At 34.1% G+C, this 15,386-nt stretch overlaps 1 protein-coding gene across 1 annotated transcript; it reads left to right on the top strand.

The window, feature by feature from the left end:
- The first annotated feature begins 11,914 nt into the window (after window positions 1-11,914).
- LOC145803604 (putative calcium-binding protein CML21) lies at window positions 11,915-13,829 on the top strand. The gene is made up of 3 exons (XM_082896919.1): window positions 11,915-12,047; window positions 13,206-13,397; window positions 13,687-13,829. The coding sequence occupies exons 1-3, from the start codon at window positions 11,915-11,917 to the stop codon at window positions 13,827-13,829; spliced, it is 468 nt and encodes a 155-aa protein (XP_082753045.1).
- The last annotated feature ends 1,557 nt before the right edge of the window (window positions 13,830-15,386 follow it).

Genomic DNA, 15,386 nt, shown 5'->3' with positions numbered 1-15,386 from the left:
GAGTCATGCTTTGGAGCTCCCATTACATTGGGCAATGCCAAGAATGGAGGCAAGGTGGTTCATTGATGCATATGAGAGGAGATTGGACATGAATGCCAAGTTGCTTGTGTTTGCCAAATTGGATTTCAACATGTTACAAGCAGTTCAGCAAGAAGACCTAAAACATGCATCAAGGTAAAAGATCACTTCCATGAAATAGAATTAAACCATAGGAAAATGCTATTCGACTAGAATATTTGTATAGAATTTTGCACCAGAATGATGTGATAGTTTCATTTGTATTATTACCAAATTGGTGCAACTTATTACTCAATTTAATGTATTTTGTTTTATCCAAAAAAATTCTATTTTTTTTAATGTTATATACAATGAGGATACCAAATGAGTAGAGTAATAGGTTGTTTCAATTTGGTTTGAAAATTTGACTTAAAATGTGTTTAAATTTGACTTGTTTATCCTATCTCAAAGCGAGTTTTAATGAGTCGACGACAAACTGACCTCTAGTAATTTGATTTCATTTTATTTATGGTGATATAAATTTTTGTTATTATACTTTCCCCTTTTTATATTTGGACATTTTTCCACTTTGGCCCTTAAAGCTTGTTTTTCTTATTTTGGCCTTTCATGTTTCAAACTTTTCTCACTTTACTTCTAAAGCTAACTTATATTCAAAATTAGATTGAAAAAAGGTCACAATAACTATCACATAATATAAAAAATATATTATTATATTGGAGTTTAAATTTATGTCAGAGGTGTTAGTCATATATAATAATATATTTTTATACCACGTGACTATTTGTGTGTCATTTTATGTCTAAGTTTTAATAGGCCAAAGTGGAAAAAAAATAAACTTTAAGGGCCAAAGTGGGAAAGTGGTCAAACATAAAGGGAGCAAAGTGTAATTTATCATTTAAATTTATCGAGTTGAGCAGTAGGTTGTTTATTCTTGGTTTAAAAACTTAACGGGTTTCAAAATGTGTTCAAGTTTTGTTTGTTTACGTAATAAGTTGATTTTAAATGAGTTTTTAATAAATTGAACACAAGTTGTGTTCAAGTTTAAGTAACTTGATTCGTTTAATAGCTCTATACACAATTCTCAAACAAAATATGTGATAAGGACATTTTTAAAATAATACAAGTCACGACATTTTTAAAATAATAAGTCATGTTTAAATGGCAAGACCAAAATTTGTTACATTATTATTTTTTTATTAAATTATTTATTTGTATATTATAACTGATTTTATCTTTTTACGTACTTTATATAATAATTAATAGGTGGTGGGAGAGCACAGGTTGAGGGAAAAGGTTACCCTTTGTTAGGGACAGGGTGGTGGAGAATTATTTATGGTCTCTAGGAGAGGCTTTTGAGCCTAAGTTCCAAAATTTTAGGAGCATGGGAACAAGGATCAATATATTGGCAACATGTGTTGATGATGTTTATGATGCTTATGGTACCTTGGATGAACTCCAACTTTTCACCAATGCCATTGACAGGTTGGTACAAGTAGGGAATGTCATTCCTTCTTGATACTTGCTCTTAGGTGACTATGATTTTAAGTTTGAAAAAGTCTAATAGTGTAAAAATCGATCATAAAATCAGACATAATTTTCTTACTCATAATAGATTTAGGTTATGTTTGATTTTGTGATTTGTTTATACATAAGTTGAAGAATTATTTAAGTTTCTGACACAATTTTGAAAACACTTATGTGTCTGAAATGAGATGTTAATGCAACAGAACAATTTCTGGACTTTTTAAGTTTTAAAAAGTCTAAACAGACATTAATTGATTACAAAATCAAACGTAATCTTCTCTCATATGAGGTAGATTTCACTTTTTTGTGAGTTTCCACACTTATATGAGAGAATTTATTTGATTCTACAATTAATTTTTGTGCAAGTAAAAAAATTATTTGAGTTTTTAACACAAAATTTTAAAAATACTTTCGCATCTCATATGGGATGTCAATGCAGCTAAACAACTTCCAGACTATATGAAGATATGCTTCCTTGGTTTATTCAATACCATTAATGAAATGGCTTATGTCACTCTTAAGGAACATGGTGTCCATATCCTCCCATACCTTAAAAATAAGGTACCCACATCCTTTTTTATATCTTATTTAAGCAAACTACCATATAATTACTTGATCACATTCAAACAAATGTTGTATATTAGCTTACTAAATCCATGCTCAATTTTATCAAGAAAAAAAAAAAGAAAGAAAAAGAAAAAGTGCTCAAATGTTTTTTTTTTTCAATAGTCTATGAAATTTACTTCTTGTGTCAATTTGATTCTTATAGTTCTCATGGTATCAATTTTATCTTGAAAATTTTCAAAGAGTGTCAATTAAATCTAATTGATAATTTCCATTTGAAAAATAGAATGAAAAGGGACAAAATAGTTCATTCATTCTCTTCACAGTGATTGAAAGGTTGTCATCTAATTTAAAATGATCTATTTCTTTTTGAATGGGTCATTTTGTCCTTTTTTTTCTATTCAATTTCTTAATGGACGTTATTAATAAGACTAAATCGACACCATATAAAAAATAAAATAAAAACATTGCAGAACAAAATCAATACAATTTAAATTACAGACCAAATTGACATGAGGAAAATATAAAGAATATAATTTGCCTTTTTTTAAATGTTGTAGTGGCGAGATTTATGTTAATGTTACATGAAGGAAGCAAGATGGTCTTACAGTGGATGCATGCCAACACTTGAAGAGTACCTTGACCATGCATGGACTTCATCCTTTATTCCTACATTACTAACACATGCTTATTTTCTAAGTACAAATGCCATAACCAACGAGGAGTTGGAATGCATAGAAAAGTGCGATGACATAATTAAGTGGTCATCAATGGTTGCAAGACTTGCAGATGATTTGGGAACATCATGGGTGTGGAAGCTAATTGGATTGGGCTTCTTTCTAGTTCCCTAATTAGACTAGAGGGTTTAATTTATAGTAATTTTGGCCCATTTTGAGTCCATCTTTATAATTTGAACTGTTTAATTTTTAGTGTCTTTTGAGTAGAGTAGATTATTAATGCAAAAAATCAAATTGATCAGATATTGTTAGCCATATGGTTGGATCACGTTTCCCTTTAAAAAAAAATGAATGACAAGTATAATTTTGAGAATAGACAGTCCATTTTTTTAAAAGACAAATGTGATCCAAATATAATACTACTGATTTCCGTTCAACTTGTTTATTGCGTGGATGATCTACTCGGAAGGTATAAAAAAACAAGTGGTTCAGATCACTGAGATGCACCCGAAATGGGTCCAAATTGCCCTAAATTGGATCCTCTAGTCTAATTAGAGCAATATATATCTCTTATATCGACCTAAGTACTTCATAAAGTTACTTGCAATTCCTTTTTCTTTACTAACACCTATTGATCTGCAATTTTTTTCTTGATTTGTTTAGGATGACGTAAACGAGGTGACATTCTAAATCAATCCAAATTTACATGCACGAAACTGGTGTTTCTGCAAAAGATGCCAAAGAACACATAAACTATTTGATTAGTGAGGCATGGAAGAAGATCAATGAAGTTCGTGTTGTGGACTCTTCTATCAATGACACTTTTGTTGAGATTGTAACAAACATGGCTAGGGTTTTCCAATTCATGTACCAACATGGAGATGGCCATGGACATGATATTGGAGGGAAGTATAAAGAACGTGTCACTTTGTTGCTCATTGAACCCATTCCCCTTAAATAGATAGATCTTGCTTTAAGTTAAAGAATAAATTACAGTGGTATTTTTTCATAAATCTCTCTTCACCTATTTATGTTTTACTTAATCCAAATTGTTTTCTTATGGTCTAATAAATCCCATTGATGTTATAGTTACTAAAACACCCATGGAGGTTATTGAGTTATTCAAACAATATCACCAACTTCACATTAGAAAGAAAAAAAATGCTTCATATACTCTCCAAATTTCTTTGAAATTTGAAAATGACTCCGCTGATTTGCCTTCTATCATCTACGATCGATGTCGCATTATTTGGTTTCCAAGTTGAATGTGTTTTGTCGCCGGCATCACATTATTTTTAATTTAACTTTTAATACTTAAATTTAGCAAATTTAGAATTATAGTGTTCACAATTTGTAGGGGTGTCGCATCGCTCAAGAGGTACTTGTGCGCGTTGAATAGTTCGGACCCTTGATTTCTTCTATCTAATCTCATGAGAGCAATGTGAAACATGTACGCGAGTTCAGATTTGGCAACTTTTATAGAAAAACTATTTGATTGTAAAAATCTTTGTCAGAAATAGACTACGTCATCAAATCTTAGAGTCATCACCTAATATTTTGAAAAAATTAGGAAATTCGTGACTCATGCCAAGGCCACTGTTTGTCTTAAACACGGATGCTTGGCTCGAAACTTTAGGTATGAGGGGGGAAGATCATTAATTGAGCACTCCCCGCTCACCCGATCAAAAGATTAGCCTCTACTAAACCATGATATGATTTTTATTTACTTTATATGTTCATATTTTGATTATTTAATAAATCCTAAAATTTACTACGTGAAGCAAGCAAGTATAGACTATACTATTCATTTTGGAATAATCTGATTTCATATATTGTGAAAGAGTTTTGAAGATGTACAACTTAAAGAAATTGAGTTTATAAACATGAAAATCAATATCATTCCAAATTAAGCGACGCAATCTCCATCCACCAGCATTCATACAATTATAACAAGAAAGCAAGTAGCCACATGGAAAGATGCTAAACATGGTAAGGAAAATATATACAAGCGAGATGCTAAAGCATAAAAACTTACATATTTACCGACGAACCGCGAACAACTACAAAACAAAGTAAGTAAAACATGCATGATCTTGTATACAAAATCCTAATGCAATTCATTCATGAGATGCAACTAAAGATTCAGTTTCTAATATATGGCATGTGAATCATCTCAAGAACATTAGGCAGCACATATAATCACATAAGAATTGATTATATCCAAAGAAGCAAACTTAGCCGAATCGTGGTACATGAAACATTGATTTAAAACATGGATATGATGAAAAGTAAAATATGACATTTATATACAAATAAAGAAAGCAAGTAAAAGAACGAGATAAAAAGAAGCGAGCTGGGAATTACTACATTACTTGAATAATTACATATCCGAATAAGGGAGGAGAGGAAGAAAATATTACACTACAATAAATTACACTTTTCGCGACTAACGTTTTGGTCGCAAAAAGTACCATATTTGGTCACTAAAATCTTTTCGTGGCCAAAATGTGTTTGATCACGAGTTGGTCACTAAAGCCTCGTCACAGATAGTTTTCTGCGACCAAAGTTATAGTTGGTCGCTAAAAGGGACCATTGGCGACCAAATAATTGGTCGCGGAAAGTCCAATCCATAATAGCCAAAAGGTAACTTTTAGCGACCAAAGTTATAGTTGGTTGCCAAAAGTCAGCACCTTCACCCAAAGAAAAATATTCTTTTGCGCTGCCTGGGAGTTGAACTCCTGACCAAGGAGTCACTGTGATGACCCCGTCACGTATAATATTTTATATTTGGTTAATTAAAGAGATTTGAAATTTTAATTAGTCGTTATCCTAATTTTTTTTTTGATCGGCTAAAACAAAATCTTTATTGATGAAACAAACAAAGTATGAAATATTACATCAATAAAGAGGAGCTTGGAGCTAAGAAAAGCTCCTACCGCTAGTTGGTGAGGCACCAACAAAAGAAAGTAGCAGAAAAAACAAACAGATAGATAACTATTCAAAGCCTTGTAACTCAGCATCAAAACAGAACACACTGGTGAACACATAGATAGAGTCACCCACACCAGACCCAGCTTCATACACCAAAACAGAACACACCAACACTGAACAGACCAATACAGAACAGTGGTCTTAAGGCAGATTTATCAGCAGGCAAGGCAGATTACCAATCCACACTTTAGAGATCAGCATCCACTGTTGTTACATTGTCAGAATCAGGTAGAGTGAAGCCAAAAAACTAGACCAGATAGAGAGACTAGACCAATCTCCACACAGATACAGAGAAAAAAATGCAGCACAGATTGAGACCAACACACTGATCTGATAAATATGGACAGCAACTAAACCATAAGGAGCAAAACCAATGCTACTACTATCCAGTTGAGACCAACACACTGATCTGATAAACTGCAGTGATTTTGCTGTCTGGATTTACTGCTAATGGTTTAGTTGCAGCAACACAGCAGAATTCAGCCCAGATATTTTAGAACAGATTCCAAAACACTATTTTCCACCTCTGATCTGTCTCCAGTTGTAGAGAAAATCATCCACTGAGTAAGGGAAGTCCTTGATGGAAGCTTTCAGCCAAACTGCAGCTCTGAATTTGATAAGTTCGAGAAGACCTGTAAAGGTGGGTTGTGCATTAGAAAACACACTTTCATTTCTGATTTTCCAAATAGACCAAATAACAATTAATGGGGTTGCTCTCCAAATTAATCTGAGAAGCTTATTAAATTTCCCACTCATCCACCAAGAAAGTAGACCATCTACTGACTTAGGGATACACCATTGGAGTCCCCATTCCTCAACAACAGCAGACCAGATTTACCAAGAGAAATGGCAATGCAGCAGTACATGAGAGGCAGTTTCTAGCTCAGAGTTGCAAAAGTGACAGAGGGGTGAAGCATTGATGTCCAGAATCCTAATTTTTAGCAGAAAATTTGCACTTTGATTCATAATTTAATTTGAGATTTGTGAGAATTGTGGAATTTGATTCGTATATGATTCTATTGAAAATTTATTTTAAGGGTCCAAATGGCTTAAGGAAGCGAAATTAAGAAGTTGAATCAATTTAATTTTAATTACGGACCCATTTGGGAGCTAATTAAGTTAATTATGTTATAAGGTTTGAGAAATTATGATTATTATGAATTAAATCTATTTTCGAGGTATCCAATTTGAATATGAAATTTATTGACAAGGATTTTGGATTTGATTTGAAATTGAGGGCCTTGGTGATTTACGAAACAAAAATTGATGATGATAATAAGTTCAATTTAATATTTGGAACCTCCTTGTTTTATTTTGGGACATTGATCGAAGTGGTAACATAATGGTAAAGTAAGAGTGAACCAAGAATTTAATTCGGATAATTTTTCCTATGAACAGCCGTCACTCGTTTGCCCTTTTCTTTTTCCATACTTTGAATTTGGATGTGAGGCTAGAACCATTGGAAAGCTTATTTCCGGGGCTTCGATTTGGACACAAGAACGACCTAAAACAGAGACCGAATGACAGAGTTATGCCCGTTTGAAGTTTTGCAATCTATGCTGGAAGCAGGTACGCTCGAGCGGACTGTGCGAATTCAGCAAGTTTAAAGGCACATTTCTAGACCATTCTTTGCATTTTCCATTTCCTTCCTCCTTCCTCTACCCTAGGTCCGAAAACCCTAGGTTTTTGACCCCAAATATCTTCTGTTCCTCTAAGTTTTGGCCAAAATCTCTCGCCAACACTACAGGAAATATAGAATTTAACGTCGTTTATTTAGCGATGTTTTTTTAAACACCACTGTTTCTAACCTTTAACGACGTTTTTTAAACGTCGCATTTTATTTTGATTAAAACGGTACCGTTTAAAGAATAGAAGTCGTTTTTTAAACACCTTCACATGTATTACAATAACGTTATTCCTCCGTGTTTCTCTTAGCTTTGTGAGAATCAGAACCCTTCTCTCACTCTCTTCAAGCCCTCACCAATCCGTCAAATCTCTCACTTACTCGATCGCTCTCTCTCTCTCTCTCACTCTCTCTCTGTCTCTCTAAACCCTTCAGTCTCAGAGATTAAGATTCAACCTTATTCAGCTCGGTTTCATTTCAGATCCAATCTCAGAGTGATTTCGATTTCGAAGTTCTCTCACTCTCTCTCTCTCGATTTCGAAGCTCCGCCGCCGCCACCATCACCACCACCATTGACTAAGGTGAGCACCACCGTCGACAATCTCAATTTCGTATTCTCTCTCTCTCTCTCAAGCTTTTCCTTCCCTATATTCTTCTCCTAGGGTTTACATAAGTTTAAGATTTCAGATATGAGATTTCTCATATGTTTTAGATATGAGATTTCTCATTCAAAATAATGTTTGAGATTTGAAATTTCTTATTCAAAAAAACATGTTTCAGATTTGAGATTTCTCATTCAAAAATATATGTTTCTGATTTGAAATTTCTCATTCAAAAATAGTTGTTTGAGATTTGAAATTTCTCATTTGAAAATATGTAGTCTTTCCTCATTAAAATATATATATATATATATATTTTCATTTTTCATCTTCTTCTCATCTGTGTTTCACTCCAACCACCACCTCACCACTGTGCAGCCATCTCTGTGCACTCTGTCTCTCTCTGCGTGGCTGTGTGTGTGGTATGAGACAAGAGGCAAGTGGTATCATTGGAGATCTCTGGTATCATTTTTTAATGATTTGGTTTGTTTTGGTGTACTTTGGAGATCTTTGGTATCATTTTTTAATGATTTGGTTTCTTCATTTTTCCTGCTACTTTGCATATTGCCTGCAGGGAGGATGCATGGCATCTTGGGATAGTCAGCATTTGAATGTTAGCTTCTTCTTTTTTTGTGTGACAATCTTCTTGTAATCAGCCTAAGCCCTCTCTATAAGAGGGGGAGGGGGAGTTTTGCAATGTATATTTCAAGGTACAAAATATAGCTAATATGCCCCTTCTGGAGTGTTTTAATCTCTTGTACTCATGATTTATTGCACAAACAGGCTTCGCTTGATCAATCTCTACCTTTCCAGGGAAACGGTGCTATTGCACTTCTTCTTGGAGCTTTCTACTTGCTCAGTGGATGCTACTCACTGCACTTGGGTCACTTTAGAGGCATATTCATCTCCCTCAATTGTCTTAGCTGCAAGGGGTGCACATGGTAACAGGGTAATTTTTTATGATTACTGCGAAGCATACTTCTGGCTTTGGCAGAATACTCCTCCAGATGCTAAGGTGATGTCCTGGTGGGATTAAAGATTTGACCGTTTGCTGAAAAATAGCCTCAAGAAATTGTATTCTAATCTTGTTATATATCTTTTTTTGAACCATGCCTTCTTTTTATAGTGATAAAAACACTAAATGGTTCTTTTTTTTTAAAAAAAAAATAGTTTTTTTTTTAAATTTTAATTTAATAATTTAACTTTTAGATGCAAAAGCTATGCCATGTAATATTATATTGGCAACTATTGCTGATTACGGCTGCATTCCCTTCTCTCTGTCTCCCTTATTGCTTGGTATAGTGAAGTGTTTCCATATAAATCAACAGATGGTATAAAATTTGATCTGTTTGCAGAGTATCAAATAAGTACGAGACCTGCCTGTAGTATATAGGTTGTAGAGTATTTGCAAATAAGATGCAAGACAATTTGATGCTTCTTCTGGATAAGCTGGCTGCTTATTAGGGTCATAACAATAGTCCACTTATGGTGACTAGATCATCATACATTTGTCATTTACCCCTGGGCCACTTAATTGAGGCGAGTAAGGAGGCTATCCTAACTACAAACACAATAATTTCTGAATGCAATATAGTATCTATGCTTCTATTTATATACATTTAGTACCGCGCCAATTTTGTCGTCCAAATTCTATTAGAGGTGTTTATATGCTTCGTCTTATTTTTGGGTCCTCATACATAGCAGACTTGAGCTAGCTTTCCCTCTGCTTTCTTTATTAACTAAAATTATTCATGCTTTACTAGATTTTTGTGGATGGTGAGAATTGGAGTTGAAGTTTTTCCTGTCATCAAAAGACCTAATTACCTTGTCAATGACAAGTATCGTGTCGACAATGGGGCAGCTCCAAAGATGTTGAACTGTCTAATGTAAGTTGTTGTAAACTACTGAGCAAGTTGCATGTATGTTGTATCAAGCATGCACATATTAACTATATTTTTTTCTGTGGTATGATTTTGCTTTTATCAGTGTGTTCCAATAATTGTGAGCTAGAGTTGGTGGTGGCAGTAACTTCGATGACATGAAAAGAAATATTCAAATATGTCATATAATAAAAATATATATATATTCTAGTGTCTTGCAAATTGCACAGGCATGTTATTATAATGAACCAGAGAAGATTGTAATTGGTTTTTTTGGTTCATAGCCACACCTTTCTTATACTCTGAAACCCTGTCAAACTTAAATTAATATACTGGACATCTTACATTTCTATCTGCTACTGAATTGTGATACTGATTGTCATGTATATACTCATTTGGGTCCTGTTAACTAGTTATTTTTGCTGGATGATATTGCTAAACTTTGTCTATCCTCCTGTGTGTTGTAGTTGCGCATTTCATTAGATTTAATCTTTCTCTTAACAATGCCTGTAAAATATTGCAGGTCCAGATGCCTCAATTGATGAAATAATAGATTTTTTATGTGCTGCTCAAATGGCAAAGGCAACAGATTATCTACTACCTGATGATGATAAGTTTTTTATTTTTTATTTTAATTTTTTGTGTTTCTTCCCCATAATGAAACATCCACTATAGGAAAAATGGGTTTAGGCGACGTTTTTTTAATGACACTTTTTAAAATGTCACTTTTATTAATATTTAACGCATATTCCTTTAATAAAACGACACCGTTTTGAAATAGGAGGCGCTGAAAACCCTTGAGAGCGATTTCGATTTGAAGCTGTTAGGTTTTATTCTTGGCAATCCCGTTTGACAAAACTCCTTTCAGTTGTATTTATTTTTGCACTTTTATTTCAGTGAGGCTATGAGTGTTTAGATGCGAATCCAACCCGAATTGTGCCTTTTAGAGAAGTTTGTGATGCTAATGCTTTCAAGATTGCCACTTCACTTATTATGACGGGGATCGAGCTGCCCGGTCAGCTCGCGAGGGTCCAGGGGGCAGCGCCCCTTGGCGGGTCCGGGGCAGCGCCACGGCGGGGTCGAGGGGCAGCGTCCCCCGAAGCAAAATGCAAAAATGCATTCCAAGTTGCCTGTCTGCTCGAGCGGACATTACCCGCTCGAGTGGAGAATTCCTAGTTCCAGAAGTTTTGGTTGCCTATAAAAGTACTGAGCTGTGTGATTTCGCGCTCGAGCGGGTTCTCTAGCGCTTGAGCGGGTTCTCTAGCGCTTGAGCGGACCTCTGTTATATCACGCGCATATTTTTCTGAAGACGCTCGAGTGGGCTGTTGGGCGCTCGAGCGGAGATCGCGGGACAGATTCTATAAATTTGCGTGTTGGGTCAGATTTTAGTATTGCTACTCCAGATCTTCTTTTTGGGTTCTAGGGTTTATATCTGGAGATACTTTGTGAGTTTTCTTTAATGTTTTATTGAGTATTCAACTCATGGTTTAAAGAGAGTACATCAAAGGTTTTGTTTGCTATACAAAAGAGAGAGTTGTTCTTCGATGGATTCTGAAGAATTCGAGCCTGAAGCTTTGGTGGATTCCGGGGTGGCTCATCGTAAAGACAATTCCGAGGTGAAGACGGGTTGGAAGAGGCACATAGTGGTTGGTTCAATTAGGCATGGATTCGCTATGTAATTGAGAGTATACCTATGTAATTCCTTTAAATCTTCTTAGTGGATTGTTTTGTGGCTGTTGTCCGTGGCTTTTTTATCACAGTTAGAGGTGTCCAATTGTGGTTTTTTTCACGTAAAATCGTTGTGTCTCTTTGTCTTGATTGTTTGATTGGGATTGTTATATTCTGCTTAAAATTGATACATAATCACAAATCAACATCTAGGGGATTTCTAGATTTTTCAGAAGCTCTGAATCTCCACTCTCTCTCTCTCTCTCTCTCTCTCTCTCTCTCTCTCTCTCTCTCTCTTTCTCTCTCTCTCGATTCATCCTTTGTTTTCTGCTATATCGATCTGAAGGTCTAAAGCTTTGGGAGATTGCGATGAGAGAAGAAGGGTTGGTTTCGATCGCAGAGGAAGTGATCTCAGGAGAGGTTATGCTTGATTTCTCAGATCGGTTTCAGAGCGATTTCGATTTTGAAGTACTCTCTCTCGATTTCGAAGCTTCACCGCGAGGTATTGATTTCTCTCTCTCTCTCTCAAGCTCTTTCTTCTCGTCTCTCTCGATTTGGTTATTGAGATCTAAACAAGTAAAGTGTGAGACGAGTAATAAAAAACAATATGGTTTTGCCTACTTCTCTTATAGCCTTTTTCTACTTATTCTTTCCCACTACTCTGCTCCGCTATTTCTACTCTTTTCTCCGTGCAATAGATGAAATACAAAGAATTATACTTATGAATTCTGATCAACAATTTCACTAAATTATAAATCAATTAAGTTCCTTGAAGAAAACAAAGACATAATAAGCATTTGATCAAATTTATACCGATCTGGGTTTGGAAAGTCTTCAAATTTATATTAAACATTTGATCTGATGACCACTTCACGCATTTGGTTATAATTTATAGCTTCTCATCGATGTATTCACAGACACATAATAAGCATATCACCTATCAAATTCCCTTGGGTTTGGAAATATATATTTTGAGGGCTCAGCATATAGTCTTTGACAGGGGAAAATGAATCATGTAGAAGGAATACATTGGGTTAGAACATATAATGGTTCATATACTGGAAATAAACTTCTAATTCTGTGTTTCATATATACAAGTATCAGTTTAGTTTGAAAAACAACAATTGCAATCAAGAAAGTCTACATTGAGAATTGGTCTCTAAGATTCAAGTTGTGATCATAATATTAGGCAAGATGTGTTATAAATTCTTGTAAGACTGTATAAATATTTGATTAAACATCATGTACATGCAAACATATAGTTAGTATTTAAAGTTGGTAGTAATAAGATTTTTTCACAAGAAGGTGAAGATCTAAAATGTCCACAAATCCAGCACCCAATGCTATAGAAAAGCTTAAATTTTTTTGTTGACCTGAATTAAACTTTGCCTATGCCTATGGAACAAAATGTAACTTATTTGTCTCCATATTTAAAAGTTTTTGAAGCTTTAAAGGTTAAACCATGTTTCGGGTGTTCAGTTAGTTTTGTCTATAACTTGTCATATTCACTACACAAATTTGATCTGTTTACTTCTCAGGCTTCATTATCTGCTCTATGCTATTGTTTTTATATATACTTATTTCTAACAACTCATGTAATTGGGCAGATAGACCTCAGGTATTATCTTGTGTCTCATTTTATTTTGTTAATTGACAATAGGAGGTGCATTGAGCACGGGTGATGCACCCAAAGATAATATAACAGAGACAAAGCTTAAGGCCAAAATGGTTGAAGTTATGCAGCGAAGAGCATCTGAAGGAAGTTCCATGACATCATTTAACAGCATAATCTTAAAGTTTCCCAAAATCGATGAGAGCTTAAGAAAGTGCAAAGCTATCATTGAGCAATTTGGTAAGTGCAAAGCAAAACTTTGAGCAATTTGAAAAGTGCTCAAATTTGGCCCATACGAAGTAATGTTTTCTGAAAAGGATATGTTTAGTTGGCAACACTTTATCCCCTTTTAACTGATGTTGTTATTCTAGTACGAAATCAAATAATTTAAGCATCGGATGCATTTCATCATCATCTTATGAAATATCTCAATTTTGGTTGTCATTGTGCTTGTTTTTTCTGACATATGCTCTCTTTTTCTTTAATGTTGGTAGTAATTTTGGGTTGTCATTTTCTTTAATGTATATAGTTCGAGTTGCTCAGTCTTGTCTAATTGTTGCAGAGGAGATGGACTGTGATAGAAATGGAATGGTGAACTTCAAGGAATTTCTTTTTGCTTTCACCTGTTGGGTTGCTAATGATGATATCGAGGATGACAAAGGAGGGAAATAGAATGTTTGAATTCAAAATTTTAAAGCATCTTTATCTGTCTATCAACAGTGATTATGACCTGCACAACTAAAGCTTCTCAGGTCTGTCAAACCGCAACAAGTTGAATATATAAACATGCAGGATCAAATCACAATCCTCCCCTGAAGTTTGTATTGTAAATAGTTTTAAATTGAATGGTGATTGGATATTAAATTGAATGGAAAAGTGACTTAATGTTGCATTTTGAATGGGAGTTATTATTTCATATTAGTACTTTTTTTCAATTTTATTACAAGTATTTTTTTAGTTTAATCACATAAAATTAGCACAATTAAAAAAAAAAAAAGAGAGGCTATCACAGCGTTTCTAAAAACATCGCTAAATATCAATCAACAGTTGGATTTTTTGGAATAAAATATACGACGGCGTTTTAAAAACGTCACTAAATAGCATTGTGATGTCATGTTACTGTTAGGAGAACTTTTAGCAGCGTTTAAAAACGCCGCATATAGACATATAGCAACGTTTCTAAAGCGCCATAAAGTTATAGCAACGGCCACATCTTCGGCGTTTGGTGCTAAACGTCACAAAAGGATTTGATGGCGTTTTTGGAACCTATAGCAGCATTTTTAAAACGCCGCTAAAACCCCTATTTCCAGCAGTGCAATAAGTGAAGAAGGCTTGAAGATCTCACTTTTCAACCGATTGGATTTCGGATTGGCGAAGGATTCTTCTTGGAACTTTGCTCTATTGCTTGATTCTTGAGGTAGGGGCCCTAGTTCTTCTTCAATACTTGCATTAATAGATAGATTTGTGTTATTTTGATCATATAAATGCAAAATCTACATTTTTTGAGCATATAGTGTTATATCATGGAAATTGGAGGTTTAGGGTTTGAAGTGTTGGGATTCAATTGTTGGGTTAAGATTATGGATTATAAACCTTGGATGTATAATCAATGGGAAAATTGTAATAAAAAAAAGTGGTGTGAGAAGTTTTAATTTTTCTTGAAAGTCTTGATTTTTCTTGAAAACCCTAAGTTGATTCATGATGATAATTAATGATTTTGCCCAAATTGAAAGTAGAATAATGAAATTGAGAGGTTGAATTATATATATACAAATTTAATTGGATTTTGGAAGTGTTTGAAAATTATGTTAAAAATTAGAGATTGAACCTTTCTTATGGATATTGTAAATTTACATGCATCATAGATTTCTTGGAATTGAATTCATGTTTTGATGAAATAAGAACTAAGCTTTGGAAAATTATGAATTTATGAACAAAGAACTTAATTTGTAAATTAAAGGAGTTTTGATGTAATTGATTTAAAATTGATCATGTTTGATGAAGATGAGCATCAATTGTGTTATTTAAGTTGAAAATGAAGCCTATATCTCACATGCATATGAAATTCAAAGTGATATGGAAATTAATTTGCATGTGAAATTCAAAGTGATATGGAAATTAATTTGCACGAGTTTTAAAGATATGAAGCTAGTATGGGTTGTCAAGAAAAATGTGAAATAATTTGGGAATTGAATTGTGATTTTGGACAAATTAGACTCAATTTTGTAT

Source organism: Camellia sinensis, chromosome 12, assembly GCF_055761805.1.
Source record: "Camellia sinensis isolate YWXY chromosome 12, ASM5576180v1, whole genome shotgun sequence".
Classification (NCBI taxonomy): Eukaryota; Viridiplantae; Streptophyta; class Magnoliopsida; order Ericales; family Theaceae; genus Camellia; species Camellia sinensis.
Note: the sequence above shows the minus strand (reverse complement) of the source record. Positions and strands in the feature narration are given on the sequence as shown.